General features: G+C 27.3%; 3 protein-coding genes across 6 annotated transcripts in view; 1 reads left to right on the top strand and 2 right to left on the bottom strand.

Moving 5' to 3' along the window:
* Positions 1-450: 450 nt before the first annotated feature.
* Positions 451-7524, bottom strand: LOC108001192 (tetra-peptide repeat homeobox protein 1-like). 2 transcript variants are annotated; one of them, XM_062080941.1, is made up of 4 exons: positions 4524-4740; positions 3339-4250; positions 2479-2722; positions 451-1572 (listed from the first exon to the last, which is right to left on the bottom strand). In XM_062080941.1, the coding sequence occupies exons 2-4, from the start codon at positions 3351-3353 to the stop codon at positions 1079-1081; spliced, it is 753 nt and encodes a 250-aa protein (XP_061936925.1). In that variant the 5' UTR covers positions 3354-4250; positions 4524-4740; the 3' UTR covers positions 451-1078. The 2 variants fall into 2 exon arrangements, with proteins under 2 accessions (XP_061936925.1, XP_028524185.2); XM_028668384.2 differs by lacking the exons at positions 3339-4250; positions 4524-4740 and adding an exon at positions 7363-7524 and having other exon boundaries at positions 453-1572.
* LOC108001193 (zinc finger protein 512B-like) overlaps positions 5529-18619 on the top strand; it is a 14623-nt gene continuing 1532 nt past the window's right edge. Inside the window, exons 1-5 of one of the 2 annotated variants that reach the window (XM_017062094.3) lie at positions 5529-5812; positions 6640-6836; positions 6983-7214; positions 7524-7929; positions 8722-9058. In XM_017062094.3, the coding sequence (XP_016917583.3) occupies positions 5798-5812; positions 6640-6836; positions 6983-7214; positions 7524-7929; positions 8722-8753 (882 nt within the window). In that variant the 5' untranslated portion in view covers positions 5529-5797 and the 3' untranslated portion in view covers positions 8754-9058. Of the gene's footprint in view, positions 5813-6639; positions 6837-6982; positions 7215-7523; positions 7930-8721; positions 9059-9254; positions 12121-18619 lie in introns of those variants that run through there. The other variant, XM_017062090.3, reaches the window with a different exon arrangement.
* LOC108001191 (actin-histidine N-methyltransferase) overlaps positions 10392-18619 on the bottom strand; it is a 23640-nt gene continuing 15412 nt past the window's right edge. For both annotated transcript variants that reach the window (XM_017062091.3, XM_062080939.1), the window contains 4 exons: positions 13295-13409; positions 13021-13173; positions 12609-12932; positions 10392-12506 (listed from right to left, as the gene is read on the bottom strand). In XM_017062091.3, coding sequence (XP_016917580.2) covers positions 12381-12506; positions 12609-12932; positions 13021-13173; positions 13295-13409 — 718 coding nt within the window. In that variant the 3' untranslated portion in view covers positions 10392-12380. The remainder of the gene's footprint in view (positions 12507-12608; positions 12933-13020; positions 13174-13294; positions 13410-18619) is intronic.

The raw sequence follows: 18619 nt of genomic DNA, 5'->3' as shown, positions 1-18619 counted from the left end.
TTCTTTTAATTTAATAGTCAAATAAAAATTTATTTTCTGGATAGAAGATTCGAATGACAAAAAGTACAATTCTTGTATTAAGGATTTAAGTTTTTATAGACTTGTTTTTTATGACACTACGTTATTCTTTGGTGTCAAGTGTAACGCCTATCGAGCGCAAAAGTGTAGAAGAATGTATTAAATATGAGCATTCTATAGATATCTCTTTATAAAACACGCTCGAATCGAAAACTTTTACATTATTAGTTGTACTTATACGACACGCTTAAGGAAATTGAATTAAATGATACATGATATTTTTAAATTAAAATTAATATAATAATAATCGCTTTAAAATAATGATAAAGATAAAATGATGTTATGATAAAATGATAAAGGATTATGATGAATATTACGATGAATAAAGTAAAATATTAAAATAATAAATAAATATTAATAATATCAGTTAAAATATTTTTTAAAGAACAATTTTATTAATTTTCCTTTTTACAACTTCAAAATGTATTAAAAATTTGTTAATAGAAAAAAATTTTGGTAATGTCTGTCCATATATTTGCACTACATCATTTTACTTGTTAAAAATACCTAACTAACTGTAATTAACAATCGACTAGTAAAAATATTGTTAAAGCGGACTAGTATCAAAAGAATCAAAAAAACAATCAACTGAATATTGAAATAGTGATTGAAATGATGATAATAATACCCTAGGTAATTCTTTTGAATATATTATATTCTTAGTATAATGTTTCTCATGTAAGAACTACTAACGCAATCAAAATAACTGGTTTGTAATTTTTTTCCAAAATTACTCCAATTTATAAATGTTCACAAATTTTCTATATAGATTTGCATATTATAAATTTTCTTTAAAACTTAATTATCCAACTTTGCTCCCAAAACAATTTGAATAAACAAATTTTAATTATAACATCCAAAAGCAAATCGAATTGTAAACAAGTATCGAATAAAAGAATTTAATGAAATAAAACATCAAATTCTATACAATTCTATATCGTTAATATCAACTGTTAGTAGTTCTACCATCAATATCTAACAAGAACATTCCAATGGAATCTTATTTGAGCCATCCATGCGATTTATGAGCATGAATAGCAACTGGAACTGGATAAGGTTTGGGAACGTGATAAGGTACCGCCACATGGACCGGATAAGGCCTGTCCACGTGAACTATCTTCTCGAAGGGAACCGGATATGGTTTTGGCACTGGAACAGGAACAGCCACTGGTCGATCTACCGGCACGTGGACTGGCTTTTCGAATGGCACTGGAACGGGTCTGTCGACGTGCACTATCTTCTCCACGTGGACCGGATACGGTTTCGGGACCGGAACTGCAACTGGTACGGGGACAGGACGATCCACTGGAACTGGAACCGCTCGATCGATGGGAATTGGTACGTGTTTAGTCACAGGAACCGCGACTGGAACCGGATGTGGAACTGGCTGAGGCACTGCAACTGGAACCGGATGTGGAACTGGCTGAGGCACTGCGACTGGAACCGGATGTGGAACGGGCTGTGGCACCGGTACTGCAGGAACTGGAACTGCAGCTATTGAAATAGAAATATTTTAGTTTGATTAAATACGTAATGTATGATAAATATACACGATTATAGTGTTTTTAGACTTGTCATCCTTTAAGTTACATCTTTGTGACGAGGATTTCGCAATTAATGAGGATGCGTTAATCTTGAATCGGATGAAGTTTTCGATTAATATCGAAGAAAAAGATAATCCTTTACTGCTAAGCTGGTTCATTCGTGATTTTTATATATTATAACAAAGATACCTAGAAGTAAATATAAATATAGAGATATATAATATATAATAATAAAAATAATAAACTTAAAAATGAAAGTTTTTCGTTTCCTACTGTAGAAATAAATATTTATAAATTAAAAAAATTAAAAATCACTTATTGTTTATTTTCATCCAAAAAAATAAATAGCAAAGAAAAATAATACAAAGTAGTTAAAGAGAACTAAAAAAGAAAATTTCTTTCGTCATCAAGTCCTTTGAAATAAGAACATTAAATCTAATTTATATTCCATATCTAAATTCAATTACTTAAGAACGTGTTCTTAACTATAAATACCGATAGTAACGATTCTTCTTTTCATAAACTCGAACTTTTACTATTACTCAAAAGCAATTAAAGAATATTTAAATTTCTTTTCGATGATACACTTTCAAGATAATATTTCACTTATAACTCTTAACTTTTTCAACGAATTCATTGAGCTAAGAAATATAGTATTTTTCGTTTCCATCTTTTAATTCTTTAATCTGTGAAATAAAAATATATTACTGTGATCATTAATGACGAAAATAATATTGATGATATAAAATAGTCCATCCTGTGTTCAATAAATTTGATCATTTTTAAATTTGTGTTTTTAAATTTTTATTATGCGTATATTATAAAATAAAATAAATAAATTAGAAAATATACTAACGAGCTGGATGTAATACAGCTGGTGGAGGAGCAACTGGTGCTATTACAGATTCCAAATGTCCACCTAGATCGGGAGCAGAAGGTTCAAAAATAGCTGGTTCAGGAGGATGATATGCAGGTTCGGATAAACTATATTCTAAATTTGCGAGTCCTCTTTTATCATGTTTCTTTAATAATTTATTGTTACTCTTTTCATGTTTTTCGACAGTAATTGCTGTACTGATTACCAGGAATAATGGAAGAATCTGCAAATAAATCGAATAATTGCATAAATATAAATACTATTTGAATGCAATTTTTGTAAAAAAATTAATTCATAGAAAAATTTTTTAATAAAAGATTATAATTTATATTAATAATTTATATTAATAATTATAATTTAATCAATTATTATAGACAAATTAGATATACTTATATCAAATTTCATATAATCATGTTATTATAAAAATAATATAAGTTTTTATTCTTTTTTTTTTCATTTAAAAATAAACATCACTTAAATTGCATAGTTATTTATATTCATAAAAGAAAACATGTATATATTTAATTAATCAATTTTTAATAAGTTATAAATTAAATAAATATCAAGAAATATAAATAAATTATAAATTAAAACTTTACTGCAATAAAAAAAAATTGTTCATTAAACAATTTTATATATATATATATATATATTCCCAATGATTCTCCATTCCTTCGATCACTGATTTATAATTAATTTAATCACAATTTTAAAAACACTATTAAAAACAAACAATTTAACCATTACAAAAGAGAAAGAATTAAACAAAACGAAACAAAAATGACACAAATATAACATTAAAGATGATGAAGATTTAAAAAATATAACCGGAACAATACCAAAATAATCTTCATAGTTGATCCTTGGAAGACTCCCTAAGTCTAAGCTAACAACTACGATGCCGAAGAAAAACTGCTCGCTAATGGTGACCCCCATAAGTATTTATAGGGCATCCACTGGTGACACATCACACTAGGAAGAAGTATCGTCGTCGTCAATGAACTTTCGCTGTTACCTATCCTGGGTGATGGCCAAATATTGGTCGTGACCGCTTTTCTTTCGTATGCCTAACTAGCATGACTATGTGCATAAGAGAACAAAAAGGGTTATTCGTCCATTCAAATATTAGAACGATCGTATAGTAGTATTTCACGTGATGAGTTATCGTCTTCGAGATCATTCGGACAACCTATGGCCAAGTGAAAATTGTCTACGTGAAGATTCAAATTAATAAGAATAGCGATGCGCCTGATCGTGACACGATTCTATAGCAACCTGGTTATGCGACTGAATACTTTTTTTTTATATCCTGACGGAAATGTTGTTGCAGCTTTAGTAGGAGAATACTAATAATAGTTTCTCATAAGCGTGAAATATGCATTAGGAAATAATGTTGGATCAAAATGGTGAATAACTCGATAATTGTTATTAACATTCTTGGTGATTTATTCTTTATCGATTTTAAAATAAATTAATTCAAACGATCGAATATTTTTGTTTCAAATCGATGTATATTTGAAAAAAAAGTCGCTTATTGATCGTAAAACATGGCATTCGGTTATTTTGCGAAGAAAAAATATTACTTGAATAAGAATCCTTTCTGCAAATGGATTATTCTTCTGATTAGATTTTATTTATCTGTGATATATTCAAATCATTTCAATGATCATCATTGGAAGAGATGTAAAATAACATTGACTATATATAAAATTGTTATCTTTCTTCTTTTATATTCATTATTTGAAATTTGTCTGAAAAATAAAACAAAATCATTAAAATTAATATCTTGAATATAAGAAATGAATAGAAATGAATTAAAAATTAATTAAAGCCATTAAACTTGATGGTCAACTATTTCGTCATTATAGACATTGGATTGATACACACGTACAACTATGTTATGCGTTCACTAGCATTTATAACGATGAATAATGGATGGTCGGTATTAGAAGTAGCTCGTACGTATTAGAAAATGAAAGTTAAGAAAGTTCGCGGATGCGGCCAATACGGAAACAAACTATCACCTCTGGTGTAAGAAACGGTCCGGTTCATTTTCTTGATCTTGTTGGTCGAGTAAAGTCAGTACCTCCGTGTTACAGAAACAGAAGAATGCTATGCGTACAACAGGTCTGAATCGTGATATGAATCCTGATTTATTCTATTCGTGGAATCCTTCTATAGATTCTCGAGAATATCAAGAATGTCGAAACAATTTCGAGGAAGATATCTTAGGACGACTTGAATTGAAACTTGAATTGAAATTGAAGTTGAAGTATTCTTTTCACTTTCTATAATCGTTAATCAAATTGCTGAACTAATTTAAAATACTTTATTAATATAAATCTCTTTATTCCTTATTTTAAGATTTTCATTGTTATAAAATTAATTTAAAAAAAACAATATTATATATGATTTTATATGATTTTAAAATAGCAATAATATAACAATTTATTTTTTCAAGATATATTTTTCTTAAATATAGTTTATAGATATATATATGCATATATGTGCATACATATCTATATTTCATTGCCATTTATTGCTTCAAATTGCTAATTATTATTGTTTTACGCTTAATTTTCCTCTATATGTTTAAAACAATAAATAGATAAAATAATTAAAGCGGAAATAGGTAAACACGACTGACTATGAAATGATTATGAAGCGATAAACCTATCTATATTTAATCGATTAATTAATTATAATGATAAGAATATTATTTATTATATGCAATTATTATACTATACACGATACTAAAATACTCTTTTATGTTATATATAATTAATGAAAAAAATCAATTACAATTATTTTTTCAGTTTCTAAAAAAAATATTTAAAAAAAAGACAAAAAGAAAAGATAAAGCATAAAAGAAGATAAATAAAGAATAGAAGACAATAGAAAAAAAGAAAAGAGACAGAAAGACAAAATTGAAATCCTATTCAATAAAATATTATTCAATTTCAAGCATTGATATATTACCTTCTAAATTCAAAGTTTAATCACTTTAAACGATGTTAATAAAATTTGTCATAACATTATATGAATTCGAACTAAAAATTCAAGAAGGTTATATTTGAAGATATCAAATATGGTATAAACGAGATTCAATTCTTGACTACTTTCTTCAGCGGAAATGCAAAACTTGTCAATTAACAAGGTCGAGTTCCTGATCACATCAAACACGGGAACCTGACTTGGACCATCTGGATCAATCGATCTGTTTATCCCGATAGACGAGAAATATATAAAGCTACCGTTTTCTCGATTCATTGAACAGTTTCTTCTCGACGAGACTACAATGTATATGATCTCGGTAAGAACAATTAACAACAAGTATCATTAATGACGAAAAATCGTTTCTTTCGATCTTCTTTCGGACTAATTCTTTCTCTGGAAGAGTTTTCCTAGTATGTATTGTACGTCTTTTTTTTCTTTATTATAACATATGAGTTAGATGAACTGTCATCACTGTAAAATGATGTTTAAATATTACTATAAAAAAAACTTTAGATCACTATTAGAAATCATAAATTTATCTCTATTATTTTATTTTATTAAATATCAAATTATAAATTTTTATTTATTTGCACTTTAATTATATAATCAATAATTCAATTTAAAAAGAAAAGAAATATTTCTTATATTTCAAAGTGTTTTTAATAATCATAAAAGTTTTTTAACAATAACTCGTTATATTCAAGATACATTCATTTATAACAATTTGTTTGACTTACTCATTGTTAATTTTCCATTTTGCTTAGAATAGAATATTTAGAAGTGATCGAAGTAAATTAGAACACATCTGAGTAATGATAATTCTTTGATCATTTTTGAATCTTAACCAAGTACCAACTACCAAGAAATCTGCAATATTGTTAAATAGACGTATTAAATAAACATGATAATAACACTAAATTGATAATAATACTGAGTTAGCAAATTTTTCTTATTCAACAATTCAAATAATTGAACTAAAGATAGATTATTGAAGAAAAATTAGAATTAAATAATTTATCAGATAAATGCATTATTTCTTTTACTTACTTCATTTTTAAAAAAAAATTCATATTTATATAATGTATATATTCATATAATATACATTAATTTTATTATCATAATTTTATTAACATTAAATTTCAGTTGTTCTTAATATTTTTCTGTGGTTACGCCTTAACTGCGGAAACAAACGAAACAAAACAAAGTAAACGAGGAATACCAGAATCTAATGGATGGATTGGAATACCAAATCCTTATGGATACGGCCATGGACAACCATGGCTGGGTGGTCCAATTTGGAAAGGATTAAAATATCCTCCTTTTGATTTAGCTCATGAAGGGTAAAAATAAATTTTGAAATTTATTATTTTAAAATTTATTAATATTTTTATCATATTTTAATTCTAAATAATATATTTATCATATTATAAATAAATAGTTCTAATGTTAAATTTTTAAAAATAATGATACTTATAATATTTTATAGATTACATGGTGGATTTTCATATGGAAAAGCTTTTCCTATATCAGTCGGAAAAACCGAATTATTAAAGGTTCCAGTATATATAACAAAACATGTAGTTCTGGAGAAACCAGTTCCTGTTCCAGAGCCAGTTTACATCGAAAAACCATATCATGTGCCTGTCGAGAAGGTGATCCCAGTTCCGATTGAAAAGATCATTCATAAACCAGTACCAGTTCCTATTCCGATACCCGAGGTAAAAAAATATTCTAAAATTTTCTTTTATAATAAATATTTCAATTTATTGTTCAAATAAAATTAATAAAATAAGAATGAATAATATTAGATTGCTTAAAATTAATAATTATTTTGGAAAAACGATCGAATTAAAAGTATGGTGTTACCTTAGGAAAAAGTATGATTATATACATAATCATTAGATCACATTAAGGTTAACTTTTACAATTCTTCTTAAATATGACACATTCGATCTAATCACTTTCATTCAAATTGTGGAAATACTTTCTCAGAAACTAATAATTAATCGAATTTAATCGTTCTTTAGGCAATTCCAGTTCCAGTGGAACGTCCTATCCCGATACCGGTGAAACACCCTGTTGCAGTTCCAGTACAACAACCGTATCCAGTTCCGGTAAAACAAGTGTATCCAATACCGGTTCCGGTTCCAGTTCCGATTCCGGTCCAACCACCGCCAATTCCGTTCCTTGGTGCAGGCGCGATTGGTGCAGGAGCATATGCCGCTCGATATGGTTATGGCGGTGGACATATTTATCCCACGTTGCATGGTCGCTCACTGCCCGTACACTTCGGTCATAGTTTTGGCGTCGGTTTCGGACATGGTTTCGGTCACCACGGTTTTAGTCACGAATACGGTCACGGCCACGGTTACGGCTATCAACCTCTTCCATACGCTCACGACTACGGTCATGGACACGAACATAAGAAACGAAGTAAGAATTGAAAGAATATATCGAAAGATATAATCTTCGATAATATCGTTTGAACATTTAAGTGAATTGCAATAAATATTGAAATTCGATTGTTAGAAAATTGAAATACTGTATAATTCACTTAAAGAAATCTAATTTGAGAATTTAGAAAATAAATATTAAATATTACATAGATTATCTTTGATTTGTTAGATTGACGAAATTTTTATGTAAGTATTTTTAAGAAGAAACATTTCTTCGTGATATATTATATTTTGATATTTAATTTGGTAATAAATGGTTTGCAAATATTGTTAAATAGTTAAAATAATTATAATCGTTAAAAAAATTAAATATTATAATTAAAAAGGAATATTTAGAACTTAGTATTATTTATATTTTTTGTTTACGATTCTGTTTTTCCTATTATATACACATATACACTCGACGTTAAAATAAAGATATTAAAAATAATAATTTTGTATATTAATTTTACTTATTATTTTTTTATAAATGCAAATCAAATATAAATACATACATACATTAAAAATATTTTCATTTTTCATATCTGTTTCTAATAATTTCAGATCTTCTTGTATCTCTGTGTATCTGTGTACAGTTATATACATGCGTTATTTCTATGACAGTGTTTCTCAACTTCACATTTTGTATATGAAAGAATTAATAAATGTATTTCGCATTTTGATACAATGCAATATATTTTATTAAATAAAAAATGAATTATATTATATAAATTATGATAATTTTTAATTCATATAGTTAAATATTTTAAGTAATTTTCTCTTATTTTAGATAAATTGCATGGAATATATAGAAGTTTATAATGGAGAAGTTGAGAAATACTTTTCGTGTCACCATCGGCAGGTCATCGGTTGGACGCGCACCGAGACGTCCTGTCAATTTTGTGTAATCAGAAAACAGCTGATCAAAGTTATTCGAATGTGAATAATGAAAACTTAGAGAATTACGAATTTCGTGGAATTTCAAAAATTGAATGAAGGATTTTCCTTATAATAAATATTTTTTTTGCCCGTCTTCTAATACGTCTTTAAAGAATTCCACGCAGATACAAATCGATGTTTGCACCGCAAAGAGCGTCATAAGGAGGGGCTACGTTAAATGTCCACATGTAAGTACATTTTGTTTATCTGATCATTATCAAGATATGTTTAAGAATTTATTTTAATTATTATTTATTTATGATTGAATGTTATGAACGCAAAAGATGCGGCGAATAAGAAAAAGTGAGGTTATGTTCCCTCTTTGAGAACATTCCATGTAAACAATTTGTAATCAGAAGTAATATTTTATCTTTTGTGTTACAGTAATTATCAGTACAAATCATATAATTTTTATAAATACAAAATGTTAACATTAGAAGATCCAGAATGTAAAGATTTTTCAAAAAATGCAATAGAAGATGAAGAAACTAATGAAACAAGAAATGATGGTGAAAGTTATGAAAGAGATAGTTATTTAGTAAATGGAGAAATATTAAGAACAGCACTTCTCTCTGCAGATGATGATGATATTGAATCTCAGGAAGATGATGTATCCTCTGAACGTTTGTCAATTGAAAATGATTCTGAAGTTACTAGTGAAAGTACTATTAGTGATTGGGATGATTTAAGAGCTGACTCACCTTTATCATATGTTACTTCTGTACCTAATAATAAAGAGTTTATAATAATAACACAATTAGAATCAGACAATGCATTAATGACAAAAAAATTAAATAATGAATGCTCTTTAGATAACAAAAAATCTAAAGTCCGACATTGTTCAAAACGACGTAATAAAATGCTATTATTAAGAAAACTTATACCTAAACATGAACCAATAGTTGAAATAAAAGAGGAAGAACATTCAATCATTTCTACTGATATTGATGAACGTGTGCCAACCATGGAAGAAATAGATTATGAAGAGTCTTCTATGGATCAAAATATTTTAGATTCCAAAGATCATACTGACTGGTTACAAACCTTAAGACCTTTGCCATTATATTATACAGAAAGAGGTAAACCTTATCTGAAATGTCCAGCATGTGGTGCACTATTTTTTACTCCAAATTCATTCCAAAAACATTTATATTCTCATATGTATAAGGAAGATGATACTTTTATATGTTCCTTTTGTAATTATACAAATACTGAGCCTGGTATGTTATTCACTCATTTATCTAAACATCAAGACCAATGTGAATTTTGTAATGAAAATTTAATGCGTAAGAATAATTTTGAAAAACACTGGGATATTAGAACATCAAACTTTACTATGAAAAGAGATCGTCGCGGAAGATTCGTATGTACCCTCTGCAAACTAGTATTTGATTTATTACCACAATTAGAAAAACATTGGTTTAAACATGCATGTAGAAGGGAAAGAAATTATCAGTGTAAGGAATGTAGTGGATTATATGAAAGTATAGAAACATTAAATAATCATAAATGCATGAAGTGTCCTGTTTGTGGTAAAATTTATGATAGTTTACATCGATTAAAAGCACATACTATATGGACAAAACATAATTTAAAGTGTCCAATTTGTTCTTACGAATTTATTCTTGCTATGGACCATGAAAAACATTTAGCATTACATAGACAAACTTATAGTTCTATGAAAGATTATGAATATTGCTTACAGGCAGCAGATGGCAAGACATTCCAGTGCAATCTTTGTGACAAATTATTTTATGCCTTACCTTCTTTAGTTTTACATCTTCAGGAAGATCATAATATTGAAAATGTTAAAAAAGAAATATTAAAGGATTGTAATGGAGAACAAAAGGAAAAGTCCATCAGTGATATAATACTCAGTGAATTAAAAAATAAATCTGCAGATTATACTAATGGAAATAATAATGTAACCTTAGCAAACAATAAAATTAAATTGCAAAACGCGCTATGAATATAAGGTAACATTGTAATTTTACAGATAGCGGGAATAAAAATAAATCATAAAAGCTATCGCTAAAAAAATTACTCGTAATAATGAAACTCGTGCCGTTGCTATAAACCACTCTGTAGCATATATTAAACACAATTAAATATGACTGGCAATAAATAACTTATAAATTGTAGATAAGTACATTCGATCATATCTGATCAAAAAGTTCTAAAATAAACTGTATTCCAGTTTTACCTCTCTCTTTAAGAATAAATAACAAACATATATCTGTATATTTTTTTAGCAATCATGTAAAATACAAAATCATCTCTCTCACCTGTTCAAAATATCATAAAATAAATGACATTATTTTAACAAATATAATTAAGAACCTCGTATATAATTCCTGAATAATAGAACTTTTTTGATCAGATAATAAAGGTAATTTTTTAGCAGTTTATTAAAATAATATAATCACGTCATAAATTTTCTGTGTTTTATATTAGAGGAAAATGTAATATTAAGTTATTGTGACATTTATATTTGGCTGTATCATGTCTGCCCCAACTGTATATTGAAAAAAGCAATACACAAAGCTATCAGTCCTGCTGTAGCCATTTCTAATTAATTAATGATTATTCTATCTTATTATCTTCGTTATATGCATGATTGAATTGATTTATATAATTTCATTTAAATACATTGATATATTTTTCTTCATATATGTATATATAGTTATATCATTCACATAAGCATCTGCTTTTAATAATTTCTTTTTAAGTATAATCGCATAAAATTTCGGGGGTAAACATGATACAATGCAACATTTTATGGCTGAGAAGTATCTGGAACTCGCTGTTTGTCTTACTTTTATGCATATTGTTAAAATTCGATACAATTATCGATAAATCTTACGGTATATTAATCGTTTATAAGTCTGATTTTTGTAGGCCTGTGTAATATCGCACAATAGCTTACATAAAGAATTAGATCTCTTAACTATCTCATTTGAAAAATAAATATTCATGAATAGTAACATTTTGTTTGTACATGTTATTTTTCTATTTTTTTTTTTTTTTTTTTATCAAAGCTGAAATAAAAGTATTGTATTTGTAAAATCTTGTAATCAGAGATTAGAGCTCAATAAGCACATGATTTATAATTTGATGAGAAAACATTGTTAGTTTTAAAAATTATTTGTGCTTGCAAAGTTCTTATCTCTCGAAAACAAGAGTCACAATATCATGAAATACGCAATTATTTTGCATTGTATACTTGTTAATACACATAGATATATATATATATAGTTTGTTCAATGTTTTATACACTTTAATGTATTTTACACCATTGCTCCCTTTTCTATCTGTCCTTCATTATTTCACACATTATTTTATTATATATATATATATATATTGATCATTTTTCAAATGATTTGTATCAGTTTCCTATCATTTTGAAATCATAAATCTATAAAAATTATATCCCATTGTAAAATTCTTTTAAAAATAAGAATAAAAATTTGATTCCATGATTTTATAGATTAAAATTCAATTCTTATATTCTTAAGCTTTGATCCATTGTTCCACATATTCGAGCGCCCCCTGAAGAATTCTCTTCTCTGTTACTCTTAATTGAATGGCTAATTTCTTAATTTGTGGTAAAGTCGTTTCGAGTAATTGTAGATCTTCCTATAAAACGAAAAAGAGAAAGAGATATATTAAAACGAGAATTGTTATTTTCATGCCGATACGACGTTGCTTTTTTAAACTAATGTTTTATTTCACTTTCACCTTCAAAGTCGTCGGATAATTAGCAATTAACAACTGCAGCCTAGTAAGCAGAAATTTTCTGACATTCTCTTCAACGACAGTTTCTAATGCACAGTCCATATGTTTTAAATCGTTAACACGATCCGATCGGATCCAATGAGCCAGTTCTGCTTTACGCATACTGAATACTCTAAGAAATGCCAATAGCAAATCAGAAATCGGTTCTGTTCCTAGTTTCAATAAGAATTCGCCAACTGTTGGCAAATCCAATTTATTTAATAATTCTATACGTTCTTTCTGAAGAGAATCGGCTTTGCTAATACCGAGTCGTAATTTAAAACCATCCTATAAAAGGAAAAACTAAATGTTAGTTATCAGCAATTAATGCAAAAATAATGAAATAATTTAAAAAGAATAATTTTAAAAAATATACTTGTTTATTTTCCATGTAAACAAATCCTGAATGCACAAAGAAATCGGAATTTGTTCTGGGCCCATAACTAATAAATATTTGCTCCCCTTTTTTGAAATCTCTTAAAGCGTAACATTCACAATAGTTTGATGTCGCATTAAAATCTGTAGTGATCTGAAAAAAACATCCATAACGCATATTATGATATTATATAATTTTTTGTATAAGAAATATTAATAATCTTTAAGATTCGTTTCATTTTACTATAAATATTTCAATATATGAACAAACTCACTCTCCCGTTCTCATGATTGCACATGTCCCACATCGGTATTAAAGCATGGATCATGCGTGAACCATCCTCGCTTGGAATCAGATTTTGTCTTGTCATTACCGTAGAAACTGCCCAGCTATAACATTAATATCATAATTGCAAAATTTACTATACTTATGTTGACACAAACAAAAAAAAAAATTTCCTGAAAAAACGAAACTTTTTATTGGAAAATTATCTTCGTAATTTGTTTTTTTTATAAAACTATGTTTTTTTAGAATATATAAAAAAGTATTAATCATTTAAATAGCAATCATAACTTTTTTCTTATTTTTTAATTAATGTAAAATATATGTGCCAATAGTTATTTTTATTAAAGTTTAAAATTAATCATCGTAATCATTAGAATGATCTGAATTGTAAATATGATTGAATCTCTATAATTTGAAATTATAATTTCAAAATTGAAATATAGCGAAAATTTTCTCGAATCGAAATGTATTTTTCATGTTCTTTGTAATCCAAATTCAGAAAACTTTAATTTTTATAAATCAAAGTTCAATAATTACTTCTTCTAACAATAATTGGAATATTCATTATGCTTTCACATCGAGTTAATCATCTTTTATCAATCAATTGTCATTTGTCAGTCAAGTATCTGTCTAATTGTTATACATCTCATAACTCAATCACTTGATTTGTTACACATTTCCTTTTTTATTTATGCATATCTTTAATTGCCACTTTCACGTTTACATATTTAATTGTAGATATGAATGATTATTTTCTTTGAGCGTTCGAAAAAGATAAGACAAAATCTCTGTAATACGAAAATTTTAATTCTCATATCTCAAGATTCAAGATTAAATCTAAATAAATCTTTATTAGTTAAATCTTATATTTGTTTATTCGATATTCGATTTATCGATACAGATGAAATTAATATCAAAAAAAAAAAATTGCATCCACAATTTTTTAATTATTTAGCAATTTATCACACGCAAAGATTGTGAAATTGAATAAAAACATTTCAGATGAAAAAGATTTTACAAAGAAGACTTTAATATCATAGTATCTATATAACGTGTAATTTGTCATTCGTCGGTTAATTAACTATTAGTTAACTAATTAGTTTATAATTAAACTTATCATGCAACAAAAACTGTGAAACTAAATGACACTGGGAATGATAATGCCTCGAGTAAAATCATATTCTACAGAAGATTTCGATGTCGCAATATCGAAAGTATATTCGGACATCGCGTTAACCACGGAAACAGTCGTCGAGAACGCGTGGAAGTAACTTTCGCCTTCGTGAGAGGCACGAAGCCTACACGCAGCAGCTGTATCTGCTTTTCGGGCAAGAACTTGACCCACAATTCCGGAAATGGAAATAAAAGAAGATTCATTGCCATCGTCCTCGTGGTAGTCGTCGCAATGGCCGTGGTTCCCTCGACTTTCTCTCTCGCCGGGGAAAATTTGCCAGGAATCAAGCGAAATAAAAAAAAAAAATCATTTACAAGGGAGAATACAGCGGGCACCATGTATGGTTGAATTCGATACATAGAATGGCAACGAAAGCGATGGATGAAAAAAAAAAGAGGGAAAAATTTTAGACGTACACTTTCTAAAGTACGCGATACACGCGCTTGTGCGAGACGTATATTCATGTAGAAAGGTTTTTATGAATTTTTTGAAGCGACCATCGGCTTCTAGATCAATTTCTAATGTTTGAATGAAGAAAAATAATAGAAGAAGAATGAATTTTACTTTTATCGTTTTCTCTTTTTCTGTGTTATGTCGAAATATTGATTGTATCGATGCTTTCTTATCGTTCTGATCGTTGTTTGAATAAATATTTACACGAATTAAAGTTTAAATATTTATTCGACAACTTTTTTTATGCAATTTTATTCGTTGCACGATTAAAATTTTATATTTATTGTTCTCCAAGTTATGGCTCAAAAAAGAATTTCGAGTGGCTATATATCTATTTTTAATTATTTTTCAAGCTATTCATTTGGAATAATAACAAAATAATTTCAATTTATGTGTGTGATATATCTTACATATTTTATATTTTATTTCAAATAAATTTATTTAAGAATAATTTCTTAAACAGAATGGAACAGGACAAAAATGGAAATTATAAATGAAAACTCTGATCGAGATCGTTCTGCTTCGTTATTAGATTATTTCCTCTTACGTAGAGGAAGGAAATCTGTCTTCAAAAGCAAATTTTATGATCGACAAATATGATGTACGATGGTTGTTGGAAAATATCCGGTCAAAACGTAATCTCATAATTGAAACAAACTTTTCCATGTTTCTATATCAATTAAATTTACATAAAATGTTATTTATGTTATTTGTTAGTAGATTAATAATTAGCAGAAATTAATTATAAGATATAACAAAATACATCGATTAATCTAGTAATGATTATATAATTTCGTTTAAGTACATATGCAAATCATCGTCTGACATTAACACCTCCGCATAGCAATATGTCAATATGTTTACGTTTCACGACATATTTCTCAATCTTTCTCAACCTTCTATATTTATATATTTTTTTTAAATTGATAGAATTATAAAAATTACTAGATAAGTTAAGTTACAAAATCCTCAACATTTTCAACTTAACGGTAAGAAACTTAAGGAACTTAAAAGAAACTTGATTGTTCTAACGAGTGTTCTAATCTGTAAACTTTCACATATTACAGTTCTAAATATGAGAAATATGTGCAAAATGTCGAGGAAAGTTTGAAGAAAGTAAATATATAAGAAAAATAAAAAAAAGACAATTTATAACAAGAGAGCAAATGAAGAAATACCATTTTCGAAATAAATACGTGATTTTTATCAAATATTATTAATATCCATCATAAGATATTAATTCACCGATACAAATTATGTACAAGGAAGCAGAAAAAAGTAAAAAGATGAAAGAAAAGAAGAAACGAGAAAAACAAATCCAACTATTCATTGTCAAATTAAGAATCAACGCGTAACAAGTTTTTCATCCAACAACGATCACGATAAATAATTCATCGTGAACAAGCCGCGAGTGAAAAGAAGGGTAATGCGATTCAGCAAATCAGCTGGGAAACTTGAAGCGAGTAGACGCGTTTATGTGATAATAGAAAATTATATCTTGTGGAAAAAGAACGGGAAAAGGGAATGTTAGCTTCTCGTGCGTACCACAGCGAGAAGATAAAACCGTATGAAAGTTTCGGATTCATGTGAAAGTGCGCGGAATCTTCTCTCGATTCTGCTACACTCTTGAGAACCACGAGAATCTCGTTGGATATAAGGATAACGAAGACAATTGAAAGCAGAATTAAATGAATTTTTACTTTTAGACGAATTAAAAAATAATTGATACGATTTAATTTTTTATTTTTCGATTGTGAATTTTATTTATTCTAATAATTCTAAGTTGAATTTTAAGTAGACAATTTCTTTTTATAAAATATTACAATTGTGGTGAATTGAGAAATTGGTATATCCTTCAGAAATTATTAATTGGTTATGCAAGTATAACTTTAATCTTATAATTCAAATTAATAATAATTTTATTAATATTTTTATGTTCTAGTAATTATCAGGGCGGTATAAAAAAGATTTATTTCATGGCGATTAGCTTCCATATTTATCGATAATAAATTTACCTGTATCAACAGTTGGAATAGAGATTGCACAACTGTTAATGTCATTTATGAACCTACAAGAAATTGACACTCTCTTTGACTAGTATGATTGTATCATCGTGCCATTTTAAGCTTTTCCAGATACATAAATCTATGTCGTATAATATATCATGAGAATCAATATGCCATATGAATATTTGAATTCCTCTTTGAATGAAATAATGATTCCACAAAGAAGTAAAAAGTGAAATCTAATTTTTATAACTTTCATTGTTTTTTTGAAAATGAAATATTTTTATATGACTAATCAAACAAAGAAATTACACTTGTAAAACTGTACGATTAAATATTCGATTAAAAAAAAAATACTTTAATCAAAACAAGATAAATATATTAAGTATTCAACGAGACAATTTATTTTCATTGAACAATATTTGAAATAACTCATTTGCATTCAGAATAATACATGTTATATTTAGCCTTATATGTCAATCAACAGAAACACACAAGCGTATTATCTGAATTTCACATAAAAGAAACAATGCTCGTATCATTTGCGACAGGTATATGAGATAAATTTATTTATTGGCCATTTTAATCTTCGAAACTTTCGGTAACAGTGGGTCAAAATGATTTAAAATACATGTATCGATGATCCAAAATAATTGATCTAGAAACACTTATTAATATCTACATAAAATAATAATAAAATAAAAATTGATTAATTATAAAAGAAAGATACACATCATGCTAGATAATTATTAATTAAAAATCTAAAAACTAGTTGAAATGTACGAATATCGTGGAAAGGCAAACTAATTGTGCGTAAGAAATATATATCTGATTAATTTTTTAACAATTAAATAAATTTGTAATTACACTTAAATGATATGAAACAAGCAATTCAATAATTAATAGTCTATTTACAAATATTCTTCTACAAAAACAGAATCAGAATTGGCATTCAACTAACAGTACTAAATTTCAATAGAACCTAGTGAAGAACTACTTTAACGTAACTATTTTGTATATATTTAAACCATAGAATACCTATTATTTTCTGCAACCTTACATACCGCGTAATTTCGTCCTCTGGTCCAAAGCAAATTCGCGTGACAAAAAGATATATCAATTAAACCAATTACTATATTAAATAATTAAATAATTAAAAGCGATTTTATTATTATCTCAAATATAATTCTAAATAATTAGGAACAATCACACAATAATTTTTAAATATAAACTTTATATTTAACCCGTTAACTAGACCACTTCTTTACAAGCATTTTCAAATATAAAATTAGAAAATAATAACAATTTTAACTTGCTATAATATAAATTGCAAATAGCAATGATTCTTATGAATCTTTTTTCAAAAAAAAAATCTTCAGCAATAAAAAAAAACAATTTGTCAAGCAATGCATAATTACTTAACGAAAGCTCTCTAAAAAAATATATATCGTAAGAAAATTCTCTTGATGTAAATAAAGTCTCAAATAAATTAATAATTAGAATAATAATAGGTCGGATAAAATATTCCGCTAAACTCTTATTCCATCTCTTATTTGTCAAAATATAACGTTTGCTGCCTCACAATTCTGGCTCTCACTTTAATTGAATAACTCGTGCAACGAGTAACGCATTCTTCACAATCATTTATCCTGGTATACGAGCATTCACTCCTTTTCCATTT

Source organism: Apis cerana, linkage group LG10 (genome assembly GCF_029169275.1).
Source record: "Apis cerana isolate GH-2021 linkage group LG10, AcerK_1.0, whole genome shotgun sequence".
Classification (NCBI taxonomy): Eukaryota; Metazoa; Arthropoda; class Insecta; order Hymenoptera; family Apidae; genus Apis; species Apis cerana.
The sequence above is the reverse complement of the archived record's forward strand: the minus strand, read 5'-3'. Positions and strand labels throughout refer to the sequence as shown.

Excerpts from the sequence above, each read along its gene's own strand:
- LOC108001192 (XM_028668384.2), bottom strand. The coding sequence starts at position 7,395 with ATGATTATGTATATAATCATACTTTTTCCTAAG. Across the intron at positions 2,723-7,362 it reads TAATCATACTTTTTCCTAAG|ATTCTTCCATTATTCCTGGT; the intron begins GTAACACCATAC and ends ATTTATTTGCAG. Across the intron at positions 1,573-2,478 it reads AGCTGTATTACATCCAGCTC|CTGCAGTTCCAGTTCCTGCA; the intron begins GTTAGTATATTT and ends CTATTTCAATAG.